This window comes from Tetrao urogallus, assembly GCF_951394365.1.
Source record: "Tetrao urogallus genome assembly, chromosome: 4".
Classification (NCBI taxonomy): Eukaryota; Metazoa; Chordata; class Aves; order Galliformes; family Phasianidae; genus Tetrao; species Tetrao urogallus.
This window is the reverse complement of record NC_136817.1, coordinates 65,376,421-65,398,023: the sequence shown is the minus strand read 5'-3', so window position 1 is coordinate 65,398,023 and position 21,603 is coordinate 65,376,421. Positions and strand designations below refer to the sequence as shown.

General features: G+C 49.2%; 1 protein-coding gene across 1 annotated transcript; it reads right to left on the bottom strand.

Annotated features, from left to right (window-relative positions):
• Positions 1 to 1,437: 1,437 nt before the first annotated feature.
• ATOH8 (atonal bHLH transcription factor 8) lies at positions 1,438 to 21,356 on the bottom strand (the record flags this gene model as incomplete). Its single annotated transcript, XM_079534583.1, has 3 exons — positions 1,438 to 1,627; positions 9,498 to 9,689; positions 20,895 to 21,356. 3 exons carry the CDS (start codon positions 21,354 to 21,356, stop codon positions 1,622 to 1,624), a joined length of 660 nt encoding a protein of 219 aa, XP_079390709.1. The 3' UTR covers positions 1,438 to 1,621.
• Between the last annotated feature and the right edge of the window lie 247 nt (positions 21,357 to 21,603).

Genomic DNA, 21,603 nt, shown 5'->3' with positions numbered 1-21,603 from the left:
AGGGTTTAAACCATGCTTCAAGAAAGAAATACAAACATCAATCTAAAAATGTATTTATTGGGCTGCTAATAATGAACAGCGGTGAGGGTGGGGGGTGATGAGCAGTATAATGAAAACCTCGGGGTCTGGACACCATTATCCCATGTGCCCAGAACTCACATAGAAAAAAATCTTGAGCATCCTCTGCAGGACCTCTCTTCCCTGCCTCAGCCAGGAGATGTGGCAGAGACGCCCCCCCAGACCCACAGACACTGATCATGCAAGCTCAGGTTTTGCATGCTCAGTGCTCCCCTGTGCTTTAAAAGGGAAATAAACGGGCAGCCAGTGAGGAGCTCAAGTCTGGCGTCAATGCTGGGTGGAGGATGTGGTGAATGGAGAATTTCCTCCCCGCTGATGCAGATCCTACAGATGCTCAATGGGACACTTGGTGCCAGTCCCAGCCCTCCCAGTTCCCGGCCAGCTTCAGGCACCCAGGAACCTGATTTATGCTGCTGTAACTAGGATTTGAACCGGGACTTGCAAATATAACCTTTCCCCTTACTTGAAACAAAATATGTCAATCTCCTGAGCTTGGAAACCCATATTCTCGAACACAGAGCTTTGTCCCCCATCATTAGCACACGAACTGCATTACCTATAAAGTCTGCTTACTCCAAGCAAATGTTTCTCCATTTTTTCTTTCTTTTTACTTCAATTTGAAGTGAAAGGTACAGTATAGGATTCAAATGCCTTTGCATTACACGGGTTTCTGACCACTCGAAAACCCCATGAAAATGACCTCACAAAACAGAAATGCTTGCAGAACTGTGTTGCGGCGTTCCACTCCGCCTAGCTGAACTTCCCTTTGATTTTCTTTTATTGCTTCACATGGCGCTTAGCTTCTACTTATTATTTTTTTTCTTTATTAAAAATACAAACAAATAAAAACCCAACACCCTAGATCCTGCTTCAGCTCTCTCTACACGTCAGTATCCCTACCCTGTGGATGTCGCAGGAACATCAGGAATTGGCCAAGGAGGTGGAACTACGGAGCAGCTCCAAGGAAGAAGACAATGTGGTGGTTCATCACCCAGTGCCATGTCCCCACTCATTGCCACACCAAAGGCTAGTGGCAGGGCTGCGGGATGGGAGAGCTAAGAGGGACCTCGCAGAAGGATTCCGAAATTCAGATCTGTCCCTGACAGCTGCTGGCCCAGTTGCTGCAATCTGAACGGTGTCTCTGACTTCTCTTTGGCTCAAGGATTTAACATTAAGGCAAAAATAAGACACAGTGTAGAAGCTCCATCAAATCTTTGGCACAACAGCAACAACGGCAACAACAAAAAATGACTGTACACATGAGCTGAGAGGGGAACATTTCCCAGTTAAGCAAAGGGAAAAGTGCTAAATAAATTGCACGTACTAAAAGGTGGCTGGCTTAAAAACAATAAGAAGCATCCTTGTCCTTTTTTTTTTTTTTTCCTTTCTGTTCCAGAGACTGAGAAAGTTCCTTGGCCAATTGTCATCTTGAAAAGGGGCTTCTGCACAAAAGCTGCTTGCAGACTTCATCTGGATTGTGCAATCTTTGCCAAGAACAGATGTAACTGGCTGGAAGCTCTTCTGAATCCTCCCTTCCCTGTTATTACTCCTGGAAAGAGAAAGATGCAGCATCAGAACTGTGAACATGTGCTGTTCTGGTGGCTCCTCACACAAATGGCCCTGGTTGGGGCCATTAACCCACAGTGCAACTGTTCTGGAGTTTGGCTTGTTGGGCATCGACAGCTAGGTGGGCAGAGTCCTTAGAGTGCTGGAAGAGAGAGAGGGAACAAGGAAAGTTTGGGAAAGAAAAGGAACAAAATGAGACATGTTGGCAAATACCTGCTTTGGAAAAGACCTCTGGATCCATTTTCAGAATCCAAAGTCAATCTCAGAATTACAAAAGGGAAGCAAAAGAGCTGGTGTGGCCCAGACCTGTGGGACCTATTTTGCTATTGTGGTTATCACATTTATTTCCACAGAAACAGCTTCTCAGCCCACAGGAGAGGTAGAGGCAGGTGTATGTGAGTAACTGGTACAGGTTTACTGCTGCCATCGTAAAAAGCACAACTTCAATGCGCAGCACTTTGAGACAGGAAAAACCTTATCTAAACCCCCTCTGACATTAAAATAAGCCCTGTGAATATCCCACAAACAATCATTAGCATACTTCAAAACACAGTAAAATCCTTTGGGCTCACTCTTTCATGAGGTCACATCGCAGTTGGCCAAACTGCCTTCATCACGTGGGCTCCTAAATCCTCCTTTAAGTAACTCAGGAATTTAGAAACTTGGAAATGGATCCCATTTTCTGAGTCCAACCACCGTTTCTTGCTTTTTGCCAGTGGACTTCAGAGCTTTCCAGGGTGCAGTGCGGCCCCTGACGGTCCTTTGGACACGGCCATCAATTCTCCAGACAGACCAGGCGTCTTGATGACAGTCTAAAAAGGTCAAACTCCTTTTGATTGACCAAAAAACATTCTTTCTCAGATCCATTTGTTGCTTTACTCTCTCCCCTTTTCTATTATTGAATTTTGTAACATTAAGGTACAAAGTGCCAGGACTCGGTAGGTCATACTGGTGGTTGGACTTGGTGATCTTGAAAGTCTTTGCCAACCTAGATGGTGACGTGGTTCTATAATTCTCTGGAAGTATTATGACATTGATGTTCTGCTTTATTATTACTATAATTAGGGCTGCTGCCTGTGAGATGACCCATCCCAGGTGAGCGTCCACACTGGGCTAAGGGGAGGGATGGGGATACAAGAGCCTCACTGCAAACCCTTCCTGCATTAGGCCTGCCCTTCTGATTGGCGCACAGCAAATAAAAAAATGGAGCTCATCATGCAATTATTATCAATGACTTGTTGTCTCTTCTGACTAACACACTACCTAGTGCTGTTCTAGGCAGGAAAAACCACCGTCCTAATTAGCTGGGACTCAGGATTTTGAATACACAGGGGTTGGGTGAGAGAATGACGAACAGACTTGTGTATCACAAAAGTTTCTGATAGGAAATGCCTAAAACGATTTTCCAACAATTAATTATGATTATTAATAACCTGTAACAGAAATGAGAGTTATTTAATTTTTGTCACATGGAAAGAAAAAGAAGAAAAATGAGAGGAATAAAAGAAGAAAAAAAAGAGGGGAAATGAAGAAAAAGGAGGGAAGTATTGAATGCTCTCATTAAGGTCAGGGCCCTGGGCAGCCTGATCTAGTGTGTGGCAACCCTGCCTACAGCAGATAGATTGGAATTGGATGATCTCTATCTCTAATGTTCCTTCCAACCCAATCCATTGTATGATCCTATGATTAATATTAAAAAACAGTAGAGAGATGCATCCCCTGTTGCTGTCTGGAACAACAGTCTTAGTGAGCAAATCCCTTTCCCTGTAGGAGCAGCCTCACTCTTACCCAAAGCCACCCAAGTCAGAGGGACCCCAGTCCTCCTCCTGTGTCCTGAGGGCTCTTGAAAATCCTGAATAAATAGCACCTGACACTGCAGTGGGAAAAATGGGGGAAGTAAGAAAATGGAGTGAGCAAAGGAGGGTCAAAGTACAGCAGCTTTGGGAAGAAAGATGTGGAAAGGAGGGTGGACGGAGGGAGGGAGGAAAGGAGGAAGTCATGGACAGAGGAAGAAATAGACAGATGGAAGGATGGATGGAGGGAGTTATGGAGGGAAGGATGGAAAAATGGACGGAGGGAATGAGAGATGGATGGATGATGAATGGAGGGATGGAGGAAGTAATGGAGAGAGGGAGGAATGGATGGTAGGAAAGAAAGTAGGAGGGATGGAGGATTGAAGGGAGGCAGGGAGAGATGGAGGGAAGGATAAATGGAAGGAGGAATGGGTGAAGGGAGCCCTGCAAGGCAGTGGAGGAGCTCAGCAGAACTGCTTGGTCCCAGGGGCTCATAGGGGGGTGCTGGGTAGGAAGGGGCTTTGCCTCTCCCCGAACTGCTCCCACTCCAGCCAGCAGCTCAGAAGACAGATTTATTGAACAGAGTCTGCTTTAAACTAATAATCACAACTCCCTTGGCTCTTGAATTTGACAACTGGCCCAATGACCTTGGTGAGTTTGCAGCATCCCAGAGCATTTCAATCTCTATAAATCAAAGTACTGTTGGAATGGAGTCAACCTTTGTTCCAAGGCTTCTCCTATCTCCCCGAGTCACATACTCCTTTTGCTGAAGTTACCTGATAGCTGTGGGGTGGATCTCCCCCCCATGGTAGTAACTGGAGTAGAGGGAAACCTCTTGTTTTTTCTGCTCAAGCCACAGAGAATCCTCAGCCTAACCCCTCTGCTCATTCACATTTGCTGTTTGGGTCACTGGGGTGCAGGGGCATCTCAAAACATGAGCTATAAGCACAGGGCAGGGAAAACTCACATGGCACCCAGCTTCCCTACGGACCCTGCTGTTTTGCAGCTGCAGACAGGCAGATGGACGGGAAGGATCACTGCTCTCCTGTGGCCCAGCTCTTCCCCAGGGAAGCAGCCTGGCTGCCTGCCTGCCTGCAAGTGCGAGCAGGGAGAGGGAGCTATTTTTAAAGAGGAACCTCTGCTTGATCAGACTGCAGAGAAAGGGAGCTCCAACCTCATTACCAGACTCCCCCAGAGCACAGGACGGGAATCCACAGGGAAGAAATGCCGTGCAGATCACCCGAACACGATGCGGTAACACCATCTGATATCGCTATCAGGTGATCGATTGCCACCAGCACTGGGTGAGCAAACCAAGCTGGGAGCTGTGCCTCCAGCTCAGGGCTCCATGTAAATAAATCATGGATCCTGATGCAGGGTTATAGAAAAAATATGCTTCGAGCAAACAGAAATGCCATACAAATTAAGCCTGACGCTACCATTTCTCTTTTACAACCCCACTCCCAGAGAGTAAATGTGCTGCAGTATGTGGGAATAAACCTCACCTACAGCAGGAAATCTGCTTTTAGGCAAGCAGCAATGGGGCAGCACCAAGGCATGGCAGAACACCACAATAACTGTTTTATATAATGCAATAATTACATACATAACGTGAGCAATTTTGGTGCAACAGACTGCAACAAATGGAGCGGCGTTTCATGCCGTGGGCGCTCCTATATCATCTAATTATCAGGGAACATATATATAGCTCATCTTTAATTTTAATTCCTTGTGTCTGTGTGCATCCACACACATACGCAGACCCCGGGACTCAAAAACCCAAGAAACTAAATTCCAGCAGAAAACTTTTATTGAGCTCCAACTGCTCGCCTGTTATTCATAACCCAGTTTCCTCTCTCACAAAGAGACCTTTCGCATGGTTTTCTCTTTTTTTTTTTTTTCCTTCTGCCTCGCTAACAGCTGCTCGCAGTGTTGTATCCTGAGTGATGATGAGGTTCTGAAAGTGTTTTTTTGGAACAGATGGCCAGGAGAGAGCCGGGGAATGTGCCAGCAGCAAGCTGGGGAATGCGCCAAGTCCTGCAGTGACTGAGTACTCCGGGTTCCAGCTCGCGTGCCTTTCCCCTGCCCTCTGCCCCAAGTGGCGCCAGCAGGACTTCCCAGCTCGCGCTCCGAACATCTGGAGTCTGCGACTGCCAGAAGAGACGGGGAGGAGAGGGGGGGGAAGCCAAAAAAAAATATAACACAACCACCCAACCCAACCGCCCGGCCCTCCCTCCCGGCTCCGGCGTGGCTCCCATGCTGCTGCTGAGCAGAGCAACCGGTGGGAGGCAAAGAGGGGAGGTTTTTTGGGGGTGAAATACCCACCCCCCACCCCCCCAACACACACACACACACATGCATATATATAGATATTTTTTTAGGAGTTTTCTGGTTGTTACGGGGTTGTCATGGTGTTAGGGCTGCCTAGCATACGGTGTTTTGTGATGAGCAAAAAGCTGTGCTGTGCTGCCTGGAGAGTAGGTGGGAGCTGCCCTGTAGACATGGGGAGCACTGCTCTGTACCCCCAGCCCCAAACCCTCACAGACCCCTTAATGCAGCCATTCTGCAGAGCATATGGATCATGTAATCACACAATCATTAAGGTCGGAAAGACCACTATGATCATCTAATCCAACCATCAGCCCATGCCCGTAAATACTCTAGACCATGTTCCTCTGTGCCACATCTACACTTATCGTGAATGCTTCCAGAGATGGTGCTTCCACCACCTCCTGGGCAGCCTGTTCCGATGCCTCACCTGGAGCATAGAGCTGTGATAAGTAGCCTGCAGCAGGACCCAAAGCCCCACAAAAACCAAGTGAGGCTTTTGGGGGACTCCTGGCCACCCGTGATATGTCCCCAGCTGGGACCTCAGATCCAAGCAAAGCTCCAACAGGATCCAGAGCTCAGCTGGGACATCACAGTCAAAATCTCCATCACGCTGAATCATAGAATCATTAAGGTTGGAAAAAGACCTCTAAGATCACCAAGTTCAATCACCAACCCATCCCTACCATGCCCACTAATCCATGTTCCTCAGTGCCACATCTCCACATATTTCAGACACCTCCAAGGACAGTGACTCCAACACTGTGACTCATGCATGCACTGTGAAGGGCATAACTTAGCGCAGAGCCCTTTTATAACCAGCCAAAGGCCAGCTTTCAAAAATGAACTCTATCGTAACTTGCCACCTCCTCATGCAGCTTATTTTTTTTAGGAAAAGGCATTTGTAGGCCTTCAGTTACCCCTTTGGCTGCTTATAAATGAGATCTCCAATCACCAAACACCCTTGGTCAAATCTCAGTTGCAACGACTTAAATCACTCTATAACAGCAGTTAAGACTGGAAAGGGGAATTTTTTTCTTAGCTAAAATAGCTGGAGAGGCTAAAGCCAACTTTTCTAATTAACACAATGGAGTGGAAGGGGGGAAAAAAAACACCTATTAAATTTCCTATTGCAACAACAAAGTCTGCACAACAACCTAACATTAGGGACAGCAGATAATTCACCCTCAAAAACAAAGCACAAAGCAATGCAGAATCCAGCAAATGCAACATCTGGAGCCCCCGCTTGCCAAAACAAACTCCCATCAGCTACTTTTTTGTGTGAGATGCTCACGGTGCCACAGCATGCTGCAATCTGCCAGGGAACTCAGGAGATAGGGGCAGGGAGAAACGCAATAAAACAGAGATGGTAGCAGATAAGGGCGCAGCACAGTGCGAATACCAGAGGTCTGCACTTGGGGCTTGCTGTGGTTTTTTTTTTTAAAGAAAGAACAAAAAGAGAACAGCAACAACAAAAATCCACCCTGAAGTCTGTAAGTCAGAAGGAACTGCTCAGCAAGCAGTGGTTTGCGAGACCTGATTAAAACCACGCTAGGCTCAGAAAACGTGCCGATTTCAGAATTAATGAGCATGCGGTGATTTTGGGCCAAGCCATTGTATCCTCCTCCAGCTGCCTGTGCGAGACCCCCCAGGAGAGACATCCTTCCACACCACCTGACATCCAGAGCTCCCATCTTTTCTGCTCAGCTATCCCAGATTTACTGCTCCAGTTTGCCAACAGCCTTCCCCCTCATGCTCGCAATGCCATGTCTTGGCTTGAAGAGAAAGGGACACACCATGATAGGGTGACCATTTCAATCCTGTCTTTGCATCTTTTGTCTTCATGTCTCCTGTCTATTGGGATTTGCTGACTGCTTGAGGTTCCTCAGTGAACCCTATTAGTTTTGGCTCCATCTTCAACTGAATGTGCTCTGGCCATCACACAAGCTTAAAATAAAATGATTCCTATCAGCAAGGGCAACCCAGAGACTCTTGGGTTGCCCAGAAAATCCTCCACACAGACTTTCCAGTATGGCAGAACTGCATTTGCAAGACAATTTCTAGAAAGAAAAGTAAGGTAGAGCATAGACCAGGATCCTGCTGTTAGGACAAAACTTGTCTTTCCTTTTGGAGAAGGTATTTGGAGGGGGGTGAGGATGGGTGTCCTCAGAGGATACGAAGCAAAGGCAGATTTTCTCCCGGTTATGCTGTTTCTGGGACTGGTGGTGGCCTTTGTGGAAGCATGATGGCCAATGTCCTGGGAGAGTTTCATTGTTCATGTACTCTCAATAGGATCAGGGCTTTTCTCTGTACACGCGCTTTGGAGCAAAAGCCAAAAATGGAAGATTTTTAATTCTTAATTTATTTTTTTAATTAAGAGTGGGCACAGCTCTAACCCTCATATGTGAACAGCCTGGGATATGGAGCCACTTGAAATCCAGATCCAAGTTTTCTGTCTTGAAGCTTGTGTTGGTTTACATAAGCCAAGACAATGAGACTCAGCCCATCAGGCACCAAAAGCCTCAGAGCCAGCCCAGTGAATTGCCCAGCTGCCATAATGGATGTTCCATTTTGACCAATGACTTCCTCCATTTTGACCCTGGAAGGTTGATCAGCCCTAGAACTCCACTCCCATCTCCTGCCCTAGGGCTAGTGGCACTGCAGCATATTTCTGGGCCACCAGCACCCATTTCCTTGTAGTAAATACTCAATTTCAGGCTTCCCCATACATAGCTGCTGTACCTCCTTGGCCACATCTTGCTGTGCACATCTCACCTGGCACTACAGCTCTGGGGGTCAAAAATACGGTGTCAGGAAGCGACAGAGAGCATACTATTGTGTTTATTTATAACCCAAACTTCTGAAGGATGATTTGTTGGGCTGAAAAAGAGGAAAACCAGGGAAACCTGCCCGAATCGGAGGCAGACCTTAACGACACCGGGAAGGAGCCTGCTCCCCAGCTTAGCTGTCCATTCATCCATTAAAGTCCCGCTGATTTATTATCCTGCATGACAAGCGAGCCCAGAAAGCAGGGGGAAGTTCAATTCAAGTTTACAAAACTCTTTTTGTCATAAAAGCCCGAACAAAGACATCAATCACTCCTTTAATTTACCCATGTCACTTTCCAAGAGGAAAACTGGCCGAGCGCTCTGCTTCCTCCTACGGCAGCTTGATGATGATTTCACCTAATTGGTTCAGCGTTAAGTAAGCTAAAGGAATGTGATGCGTAATTAGATTCAGCGTTGTTTCCTCAAGATACCCGCATGTCCTTCAGGTCATACATCTTCCTAATATGTACAACATCTCCATTAGCTACTTTTTTTTGGTTGTTGTCAGGCGATTTTCACAGAGATAAGTGTTAGATTAAACAAAGCAGAAATCACAGCCGGGCAGCCACGTTCTGGGCTCTCCAAAACGCTGGTTGCTTTTAACCAGCAACAGCCACAAGACAACGCTAATAGGATCATGTTGTGTTAAAACACGAGGGGGGGACTAACGAGAGGAAGAGCCTGGCGAGGAGAGCAAAGCTTTTGATTAGCAAGGAATGTGGTTATTACAGGATCAGACAGAAAAAGCAAAGAGCCGAGAAGTGGAAGAAAGACGAGGAGTAAAGAATCAGGAAAAATTCAAGAGGTTGAGAAAGGAAGGAAATAGCTTCAGATTTATTTTTTTTCCCCCTCTTTTGTAACTTTTACCGTTATTTGGGGGGGGGTGGAGGAGACTGTAACATACCTTCCTTTTTTTAGATCTTCCTTCTGCTTGTAAGGTCCTAGTGCACTGCTCCACGCATTCAGAGAAGCTCATGTTACTGTGGTCAGCGCTGTAATCCAGGTCTGCTAGTCTGGCCAGGGAAAGGATATAGTTACAGGCTATTCTCAAGATGGCCAGTTTGGACAACTTTTGACCATAAGAATAGCAGGGAACCTAGAAAGGGTAACAGGGAAAGAAAAAAAAATTAGGCCAGAAAAACAAAATATCTCGCTCGAAGCATGACAAAACAATTGTAGGTTATTTTCTTAGCGGTTTTTAACACAAATAGGAACTCTGCGATAAAAGGCCATATGGTCCCAACAGGTTTTGCAGAAGAACTCCCCTGCTGATCTCTGCGGGAATGAAGCAGCATGAGACCTCTCGATTTCAGCAGGGCAGTTCTGCTCAAAGCGTGATGGCAGGACATGGGATGCCTGCCTGCCGCTCAGCTGGCTTCTCAGAGAGGCCAGACCCTGTTTTTCTTGGAAAACCCAACCCCCTGTTGCCAGCCCCTTGAGTGACTTGCCCCGAGCATCCTCCTCCCCGCAAGTGGCTGCAAAGCCATTGCAGCCTTTTGCAGTAAGGGAGCAATGCTGGCAGAGGTGACATGAGCTCAAACAGCATCACTCACAGCTTCCAAATCTGCTCTGAAATTCCAACCCACTGCCCCATGCTGAGCACCAAAGCACCCATCACTCTGCCTCTCAGGAAAGCATTATCTGATGTAAGTTATTTCTTTACCCTTGAAGATTTTTAGTGTAATGTGGAACATGCAAACGATTCAAATTAAGCAGCACGTGTCCAAATAAATGCATGGGATACAGAAGGTTGGACTGCTTTTATATTGCCATCCAGCAAAACGCTACATGTGAGCTCAATTTTAGGCACGCAGCTTTGCTATGTCCAGCTTAAAGAGAAAATCCGCTGAGTTCAAATAGGCTTGGGGCCCTGTCCGCTACTTTGCAAAATTGCTAAAGGTCATTCAGCCCTTAATGCACAAGAATCTATTGCCTATGGGAAACTGGAGCCGGGCGTTTATCTGAAATCCATCCTCACTGCTCAGGCTGTCTGAGTGCCTGTCAATCTAAGTTTTCATGCAACATCAATCACTGCAATGGCCGAACGTCCCTCAACCATCTGCCTCCACACCAGCCTCCATCCTCCTCATCCCTCTACGGTATCACGCTCTGCTTATGGTTGGAGGTTTTAAAGCTTCTTGCTATACCCATGCCTGAGCTGCTCTTTTTTCCACAGACACGAAGCCAGGCTCACCCCCAGTTTTTTACATAAGGTAAGAGGGGTTAAAAGGGGTTCTGCCTCTCTGCTGACCCCATAGCAGCTGCATGCAGATATCAATGGAAGAGCAGAACAGCTCAGAAATATATAGTATTTCCCCAAGCATTCTGCCAGGCTCCAATAAATGCCAGCTCCACGAACCCAGCTAGATGTGCTTCCTTGGTATTAGCAACCCACAATAGATCTTTTTGTTCATTAATTTGGCACAGTAAGTTGAAACCCTGGCAATAGGAGCGCCCACAACATGCTTTTGCAGTTCCCTCGTCCTTCTCAACACCACAGCCCTCCTTTTGCTTGCTTTGAAGCTGGCTCCCACTGTCCTCTCTTCAGGTCCCCCAGTTCTTGAGATGAGGGAGCAACAGATTCATCTCCTCTGTATTTTCAGTCCTCCATCATCTATGGTTGGACTCGATGACCTCAGTGGTCTTTTCCAACCTTAATAATTCTAGCATTTATCTCTTTTTCCTCATCTGATTACTGTATTGTAGCCATCCTGCACCTCTGAGCACTGCTGTTGCTCCTCCCTGAACCCATCCTCACCCCAGTGTGTCCTTGGGGAGCTGGGAGAAGCTGAACCACAGGCAGTATTCATACTGTGGGTGCTCTCTGAGTTTATCTAGCTGATGCTGATGCTCTCTGCTTCACCTTATAATCTTTTTCTAATCACTCCTGATTTGATTTGTGGCCACTACTGGATACAAATCTGAGATTTTCATCTACAGAAACTCTAAGGCCTTCTTTCTCTGAGATTATGGTCAGTTAGTGTCTAACGTTTTCTAAGAGTAATCTGGTACAGTTTTCTCCATATGCATTGCTTTACATCTACATTCTACCTCTTCTTAGTAGAGGAAGCTTACTTTCCAGCTTGGTTTTGTCAGATGCTTCAAAAGAGGACTCTACCATGAAAATTCAGACCAATAACATCTCAGCTAGACCACCCTTATCCATGAGTACATGGATTTTAATGGAAGAACGCTGTTGACCCCATAGGCCATTTGGCTTGCACGATATATCTGAGATGCCAGCGGCATCTGACCTCTCCAGAAGCAAGCCAACAAGCTTCAAAGGGCCTTTTTCTCTATGTATCATCTGCTACTGATACCCTTGTGGGGGCTGGGGATCTATTTATTCTCTGGGAATACCCAGTGGGACCACTGCTTTGACCTCCACTGGCATTTCCACAGTGCTGCTATCACCAATGCAAAAAGGAACATACCATCCACCTTCAGATGGTAATACCTGGCCCCCAGACGCAGCGAGCTGAGTTATTTTGGAAGCAGAGCTTTGGGCAACAGAAACACCCAACTGTCTTTCAACACTGATGTCACAAAAACAGTGGAGATCCCAGATCAAACAGCAGCACACTAGACAAAACCAAGATGGAAACCAGAATGGAAAGATTCAGTGAAATGTGGGAGTAAGTTCAGAATTGGAGAAAGGAGGAAGTTAAATCAAGCGGAAGGAAAAGCGACCACGAAATCGTTGGGGCTGATGCACAGATACTGTCCAGCTGCAACACAAGAAGACAGGAAAATGTCTATTTTCCTCATCTATTTTGCTCTCCTTCTTCTGTGTGTTGTTCATTATTTATTTGTTTATTTATTTATTTAAAGGAACAAAATAAAACCCAAACTGCTTTTTTTGGGGGGGGCAGGCCTGCTACAAATTCCAAGAAAGATCTCAGTGTTAGCAGAGTTGACCAAACCCTCGCCTGGCGTTACACAACGCTTCTACACGATGCAGCAAAGTCCAAACTGGAGCTGCCCTGTACATACACAGAAAGAATTTCACCCCATGCAGCTCAGATACCACTGTGATGGGTGCGGGGCACCAACAGTAGGAGATAAGAGTTTTTGCCATGGTAACAGTGTTAGAATAACTGTTTCGTATGGACCCTCCCTGTCTTGGCTGGGCTCCTGCCATTTTAATGTTTCCTTTTGAATTAAACATGGAAAATTGAGAGAGGAATGAGCCACTTAATTCAGATCCAGATCTAACACTTTCCCAAGCAATGGGGGGGAGAAGAGAGGTTTTGTGCTTTGGTTTCAGCACTTCTTTAGAAGACTTCTTCCCAGAGCCAGCAGCAAGGAGGGGAGGGATCTGCCCAGGTTGAGTGAAGGGTGTCAATAACACACCTGGATGCCAAGAAAATTCAACATTCAACCAAAATGGAGTATCTTAAGACACTGGAAAAACACTTGATGCCATCAGAGCCACACGGTGCTGAAGACCTGTGCTCCACACTGATCTGTAGTAGGACGCTACATGACCAGGTGTGTGCTGTGCTCCAGGTAAACTCCAAGTCCTCTCCTTTCAAACACCCCCTCTAGCTCATCACATCTGAACCCAGCAGGGAGAGCTGTGAAGGTGGGAACTGAGCAGTTCTGTTCAGAGCTCAAGTAGCTATGAATATTCCTTTTCTGACCCCATTGATTTCTGTGCAACTCACCATGTTGCCTGCATTATTTGCAATGATTTAAAGCAAGCAGAAAGGAACTGCAAGTGAAATTTCACACTGATCTGAAGGAATGCAGCAGAAAATAGTGGGCTGGGACCAGAAGATGCTTGCTGGTCATGGCTGTGGGGTTTTGGGGTCTTATCAGTGACCCTCAGGGTGAAGAAAGGCAAGATGCATGCTCTCGAGGCATGTTACTGTGCACAAGAGCTCTGTTTTGGCAGGAAGACAGGATAGGATGTGATGTAACAGGTCCCTTCCATCCCCGACATCTGTAATCAGAGGTGGTGTCCTTGGAAGATGCTGCCTTTGAAGTCAATAGGATGTCTGCCAGGCACTTTACCAGCATCCACCAAAGTGATGATCTTGGAGTCCATTCTCACCCAGACCCCAGCACAGGGGACCAGGGATACTCACAACAACAACGGGACTGTGGGGAAAATTGGGATTATCCCAGGGACTTGAGCAGCATTAAGGCAGTTCACATTGCTGAGCATCTGGCTGGATTGTGCCGTCACCATAGAAAAGAGCATGGTATAGTTTATATAACAGATAAGGTCTTTAAAGTCAAGTCCTCTCTGGCTTTGCATTGCATTCCCCCAAAGAAAGGAAGACATTGAGCCCTGGGGTCCAGACCTCCTTGTTATTGTAACATAAGTGCAACTTAACACTATGGATTTGCACAGACCCCCTCCATATGCAGGTCATGTATTTGGCCCCTTGGCTACAGCAGGAAAGCTGGGGAGGCAGAGAAACACCTGTGCCTGTAGCATAGCATCAGCTAAGGCCTCCTGACAGCTGGCTCCTTCACACCATGCCATAAGCTGTGGCATTTACCTGTCTTGCAATTCATCTCATTTATTTTTATGCTGGGAGCTAAACCACGTCCAACAGAGCAGCTGGTTGCCTCTTCCCCACTGCCTCTTAGAGGATTTCACTGTCTCATTGTGCCTCATGCAGAAACACTTCCAGGAGGTTCATATAAATGTCCAGTGCTTGATAGTCCTGGTGTTCTGACTCCAGTCCTTGTTTTACTCATTCTGAAACGTCCTCTGCTTCTGTCCCCATCACGTTACCTCTCTGGGGATGGCAACTGTGAAGTTATTGGGAGCAGGCGGAAAGATTAAGTACTGACCGGTTTTGTCTAGAACGTCATCACTTGTTTTCATAGAATCATAGAATTGTCTGAATTGGAAAGGACCATTAAAGGCCATCTAGTCCAACCCCCCTGCAATGAACAGAGACACCTACAGCTCCATCAGGCACTCAGAGTCCAATTCAGCCTGACCTTGAGTGTATCTATGGATGGAGCACCCACCACATCTCTGGGCAACTTGTTCCAGTGCTCCACTAAAGATGCATTACTTCACGGATTTGGTGCTCACAAGGCACGGATTCAAACCCCGCAGGGCCAGATCCTGTAAGCTTTGAGAGAAAATGCAATGATCACAGAATCATAGAACCATAGAATGATTTGGGTTGGAAGGGACCTTAAAGCCAATGCATTTTCAACTCCTTGCTGTGAGCAGGTTGCCACCCACCAGGTCAGGCTCCCCAGGATCCCACCCAACCTGGCCTCAAATGCCTCCTGGGATGGTCCTTGGAGGAGGGATGTAGTCCCAAGTGCCCCGTTCTGTCCAACCCGTGGGTGTTGTGGTGTCAGATGTTCTGCAGATCTCTATTCCGGCTGGCGATGGGCAGCAATTTTACACCACTGGAGTGGGAGGCTCTTGTTCCTCTGCCACCAGTTTGTGCAGCAAAGCATCCAGCCAGCAGACAAAACTCGCTTAAAAATGTCAACAGGAATAAAAGCAGCAGCAGCAGCCCCGACCCTGGTGCCTTCTCATCTCGGGTGGGTCCGTGCTTTCGGATAACCCAGCTCCCGGTTCCTCCCAGCTCCTGGCTCCTTTGCTGCTCGCATTGCAGCAACATGAGTTCACTCCTTGGAGCAAATGAATTGGCTTCCTGCAAACAAAACCTAGGTGTGGTGCTGGGTGAGTTCACCCCGCGGAGCAATTCCAAACAGCAGTCTGCTTAACGCGGCCCCACGCCTGGCTCCGCTCGAGTGCTGACGGTCCTCAAGTGCTACGCCAGGAGGTTCTGCACCCTCAAAGCCTCCCTCTGGGCACAAGAAATATCATGCTGTGAGCTGTAGCAAAGCCCTTACTTTGTTGTAGGTGTTCTGAACCACCACCCCATATAATAACTACACAGAGGGTTACTGAAGAAGGAAGCCCAGGGCCATAACGCACAGCAAATCTTCTCCACGTGAGGCAACCCCCAAGCGGGGAACATTTTGGGGGGTGATATTAGCAGGGAGGCTGCCCTCCCATCTCTGAATGGGTCAGGTTCAGCTGTGGAAGGGGAGAATGAGCTCCGTTGCAGCTGTGGCCACATCTGGGAGGTTCTGCTCCTTGGCTGGCACAAAGGGCAGCACAAAGGTGGGACCCATGAAGGTTGATGGCTGGACTAGACGATCCCAATGATCTTTACAACTTTAATGTTTCTATGATTCAAACTAGGACGAGAGGAAGATGCACAAAAGGGGACATGGATCCAAGGAGGCTCTAACCAGGGATTAATAACCCAGATGTATGATAGGCAAGCATCCCCCTCCTCATCACAGGGACTGCAGCCTGAGCAGTAATCTGAGAACGGCTAAAGGCAGGGAGCAGGGGCTGCACTCAAAGCCTGCTGGATTCAAAGCAGACTTCTTCCTCCGATTTCAGCGGGAGCCATAAGAAAACACAGAGGTTAACTCAGGGTGGCTGCAGCACGCAAAGCAAATATCTCCCGACAGGAATGGGATTTGTGTCAGAGGATAACATCAGTTAGACAGCAAGGGGAGCAAAGAAGCCTTCTCATTTCTGACACACAGCCATTGTTTTCAGGATTTTTATGCTTTTGTCCGTGCTCTCCCTTATTTTCTCTCTACTTGCATTGCTCCTGGCCAGTATTTCGTCATCTTCCTTAGCTGTTAAGCCCCAGTGCCTCCCAGTTCTGCTTCAACTGCACTTTAAATAACTGTGGCATCACCCGAGGCTGGCTCAAACAGCTGAGCTGCCCCAATTAATGCTGTGCTGCTCACGTGGGGAATGCAGCCCTGGGAGACCCCGTGAGCAGGTGATGGAGGGAGCTCTCAGCCTCCCCATAGCAGCAAGGCTACAACCAACACTGGTTGCATATGATGGTGGTGACAAACTTCAGTTGCTTTCAAACAGATGTCACACTGGGTGACATGGTTTAATTAGCAAGGTGGTGACGAGAGGATGGTTGGACAGAATGATCTTGGTGGCCTTCCCAACCTCTGTGGTATTATGACAGAGGATGAACACATGATGGTGCATCCTAAAAATAAGATGCAGAAAGCAGGCAAGCATAGGTTGATACATCCACCAAAGAGCCACAGTCTCCACGGGTATGTGGCTCAAGCTGCAGGTTCTCAAGCTGGTCTGGAATCTGAATGAGAGCTAATTGCTTCAGTTGTGCCAGGGGAGGCTCAGGTTGAGTATAGAGGGAACTTATTCTCAGAAAGAGTGGCTAGTTATTAGAACAGGCTGCCCAGGGAAGTGCTGGAGGTTGTCCCTGGAGGTGCTCAAGAAGTGTGCAGATGTAGCACTGAGGGACATGATGCGGATGGATTGAGGGTTGGACTAGATGATCTTAGTGGTCTTCTTCAACCTTAATGATTCTGATTCCTAATTTCCTCCAGCACCCACCCTGGCTCTGCATATCCCTGGAGATGGTTCCCACCACCACCAGCATCTTGCAGCCTCCTAATGTGTCCTCACAGGAGGGAGTGGGGTCTTTCTGCTCTCATTTAACTACCAGCCACAGCAGTCACATGCACACTGGCAGCTCAAAGCAAAAGGATACTAAGAAGGGAAAAAAAAAAACAGCCCCAGCAGCTAAAAAGCCCCATAAAAGTCTAAAATATCTCCAGAACCCACAGGAGTGCAGAGAACGAGGCTGTCAGCTGCAAAAGCAGAGAGCCCTGGTAATGCAGCAGTGGAAAGATTTAGGAAAAAACCAATGCACTTGAAGGGAAAATTAATGTCTCTGGACACATCTGCTCCCAGTGCAGACTCTAGCTTGGAGGCTTGACATGCTGCTTTGAGGAAGAGCTGGACAGCAGTGCTTTGGAGAGAAAACAGATGTGAGGCATGGGCAGCTCCAGATCAGAGGCGGCTGGGGTTGTCTCCAGCTATCAAGGGAGAGTCTGATGCCACCTTAGGGTCTGTCAGCACAGATAAGATGCACGACCACAACCCCTGCAAATGCAAAATGCACTGCTAGATGGTGGCATACTTGGATGACCATGGAGAGCCCTCCAGGAGCAGAGGAGGTGGCTTCAGGAATGGCACATCCACCACTTCTCTTGGCAGCCTGTGCCAGGGCTTCACAAACCCTCTGAGTAAAAATTTCCTCCTAACGTTCAGCATAAATCTCCCCTCTTTTAGTTTGAAACCACTGCACTGCTGCAGTCTGCCAGATGTGAAGATGAGAACGCAAAGGAGCAAAGCAATGGCCTTGGGTCCCATGAGCTCTTTGCTGCATCACCACATCGCCAACGCCTGGGTTCACTGACCACCCACAAGGGCCGGGAGCACAAGGGAAAACAGATGCAAGTGACAACAGGTCTCATCTCTTACTGCAACTCCATGGCACCTTGGGGCAATGGGATGGTGCAAGAACCCGCAGAGCAGCAGCCATGTGGGTGTCCCAGGGTGGGAGGTGGAAAGAGGGAGAGGAACAGCACTCAGCAGGGATACTTAGAGAGTGAGAGCAAAGCACAGCAGAGCTATTTCCTCCTCCTTTTGCAACAGGTAAGCAGTGAAGTGTGTTTTCCATGGGGAACTACGCTATTAGCCTCGAGTCCTGCATCAATAGAAGACTTTAACAAATGATACTTGGGGAATTCAGGGAAGAAAAAAAATCTCCCAGATGAATAGCTGACCAGCACAAGAAGCAGGACTGTGGAGAAGGAGCTGCATCATAGAAGCATCTGATCTTTGGTCCTGCTTTATGGGACTCATATGGTGAGAGATCCCTGCTGGCCATAACACAAAAGGGTGAGGACGATGGCAATGACACATTCCTCCTTCCAGAGCCAACAGCTGCCCATTTATCTGCCATCTCTGGCACAGCCAAGTGCTCAGAACCATGCTTGGATTATTCCCTCCTTGTATAAAATGCCTGTGGCTGGATTTTCCTCCTCCAAAACCGACAGCAGTGACAACAAAAAGCCTTCTTGCCATCTGGAGAACTGGCATCCATGAGTCAAAACATGTGTGCCAGATGCACACAGCTGCAGAGCCCATCTGCCTGGCACACTGTGTGCCAGCCACTCCCCTATGGTGGGCTGCCACTGGGCATCCCATAGAGAAACAAAGCTTGCCTGTCCTCCTCCTCACCTGGGATAACCAGGTACCCTACAGTGGGATTGATTCTGTGACCACTGGCATTTTGCCAGTTGCCTTCAAGGGTGGTAAGGCAATGGAACAGGCTGACCCAGAGACGTGGTGGATGCTCCATCCTTGGAAACACTCAAGGTCAAGCTAGACAGAGCTCTGAGCACCTGATGGAGCTGTAGGTATCTCTGTTCATCGCAGAGGAGATAGACCAGATGACCTTTAGGAGTGCCTTCCTACTTACTCAAGTGATTCTATGATTCCATGGCACCATGGGTGGGCACCTCCAGCCCCATGTACCCATCAGGGTGGGAAGGAAATAGAATCCATGCAGGTACCACCAGCTCCTGCACACCAATCCCTTCCTATAGAAGGAGTGCAGGCTGGGTGCACTCCTCACCACAGACCTGTTGATTTCAGCACCTCAGGAACTGGCTCTCCAGCACACTCCTATCCCAAAGCAAACCTCTCCATGCTCCTGCCTCTCAGCCTTGCTGGCTGGGATGGTGCAGATAGTTTCCCTCCTCTGTCCTGATCCCGAAGCCACTCCGCAGTACCGGTGGGAACGATTTGAGTGACAGCCAGCACTGCGCCTATGTGCAATGAAGCCGACTGTCACCTGATGTCACGTACGGCACCAAGCACGCTGCTGGCAGCCCGGGGAGAAATGAATCCAAATGTCATCCAATGCTGATCAGGACAGTCAGCCCACCCCTCAGCAAATTGCTAGGAAAGCCTCACAGCAAACATTTCCCAGAGAATGATTTCTTTCTGTCCGCAGAGCGAGCGCAGCTCTGCCAGTATGCTCCAGCACTGACCCTGGAGACTGGCTTTCATGGGAAGAGAGGACAGCAACTTGTTCTCCAGGCTCTTTGGGCTCCCAGCTGAGTCCTGGGCTGAAATGATTTATGGACGCAGGGCCAAGGCCAGGAATTTGAGGCTTTTCAAGAGTTGCCCATTTCCCAAAAGAGTGCGGCTTTAATTTGTTGCTTGCCTGACTTCTGCTTGAGGCTCAGCCTAGAACAAGACTGCCAGCGAGCTGGGAAATCAGAGCTACTTCCCCTTGCGGTTTCAGTGGTGTAGATGTCTGTCCGTGGAGAATTAGACTGACACTTCCAAACACGTTACACACAGCCACCAAACAACCAAGATAGGGAAACAACTTGGAGAAACAAAAGAGATCACGCCTGGGGTTTACATTTCCAAATGGCAAACTCAGCACCGGAGGAACATCCTGGGTTAGTGCTGTTAGGCAGGGAGTGCCACACAGTGACTGAAGCCCCTCTGCCTTAGGTGCCTACCAGCAGTTCTCGCCTGACACACAGCCCTGGAGGGATGGGTCTGGGCGATGTGATGCTCAGCATCTCTCTGAGATGTGAGGCTCAGAGGGCTGTGAGCTGTGGGCACCTGGAGAAGTTCTGCTGGTATTTGGTGGAAGGCAACAAAGCCAGGATGGCTGGGAGCTGTAACAGGGAGCAGAGATAGAGATATGGGGGTCAGATCAGGGCTGGACACTGATTTATCCTCATGGGGAAGAAATGAGAAGAATAACGCTGGTGTACAGCCTTGCTCCCTCCTTTGGCTCTCCCCTCCCCTTCTACACATTGGGGAGGCAATGGGATGGAGAAATTTTCTCCACAACATCGTTCACCTCTCAGAAGCCCCATCTTGCCCACGAGATCACCTCTATTATTCACTCCCAGAACATCACAAGGATTTCCTAAGCCCTCTCAAGAAGAAAGCCCAGCACTGTACACACATCAAGCAAAAGCTACTGAAAAATCATGGGAAACTCATTGGGATGGGGAAACTCATTGGGAAAGGTGCACCACTGGGCTCAGCCAAAGCTACAACGAAAGCTTCAGAGAGAAACCCCTCTGAATGGGCTTAAGAATTCCATTCCAGTGCCCTGCGCTCCCCCCAGGACAGCGCACGCCGGCACGCACACGTGCTGCTGCATGGAGCACACAGCGAGCCGCGGTGATGCTCTCAAGGGCTTTTTCGTTTGCGCTGCCTTCTCCTCTGTGCCCTTCTGTCTCCGGGGGGAAAAAGAAACGGAAAAAAATCCCGAGTTCCCAACGCAGGCAAATGAAAAATCCTTGTTTCTCGGTCCCGATTGACAGCACGGTTCCACCCTCGGCGCTCCCAGGCGACATCCCCTCCTGTCACCGCATCCCCCCCGCACCCCGTCTCCCGGCACCTCGGCCCGGCAGGTACCTGCTTCCGCAGCGCCTCGAAGGCGGCGCTGATGGTGTGGACGCGGGTCCTCTCCCGGGCGTTGGCCAACAGCCGCCGCGTCTGCTGCAGGGCTTTGATCTCCGGCGAGACGCCGGCAGCCTCGCCCGGCCGCGGGCGCGGGGAGGCGGCGGGAGGCGGCGGCGGAGGCTGCGGGCGGGCGGCGGCGGGGGGCGGCGGAGGCGGCGGCGCGGCGGGGAAGGCGCTGGCGGCGGCTCCGAGCGCGGCGGTTCCGCGCGGTTCCCAAGCGGGCGGTGGAGCCGGGGGAGGCGGCGGAGGAGCGGGGGGTGCGCGGAGCCCCGACCGCCGCCCGCTCAGCACTTTGAGCTCCACGCGGAAACTTTTGCAGCCGTGTTTGCGTCTCAGCCGCCGCAGCCCCCCGAGCTCGGCGGCGGGACAGAGGCGAGGCCAGGGCTCGCCCTCGGCCAGCGGCGTGCTCCGCATGGCGCGGGGCAATGCGCGGTTGCGCTCAGCGCCCACCCCGCCGCTCCGCTCCCGGTGCTGCCGCCGCCGCCGCCGCCCCGGTGCTGCCGCCGCCGCCGCCCATCTGCGCCCGATCGGCCGCGTCGGGCAGCGGAGCCCCGGCTCGCTCCGTGCGTCCGTCCGTGCGTCCGTCCGTCCGTGCGCGGCTCCTGCAGCCCGCCTCTCCCCGCCGGCAGCCGGCCCGCCGCGCAGATGAGCGGCTTTAAAG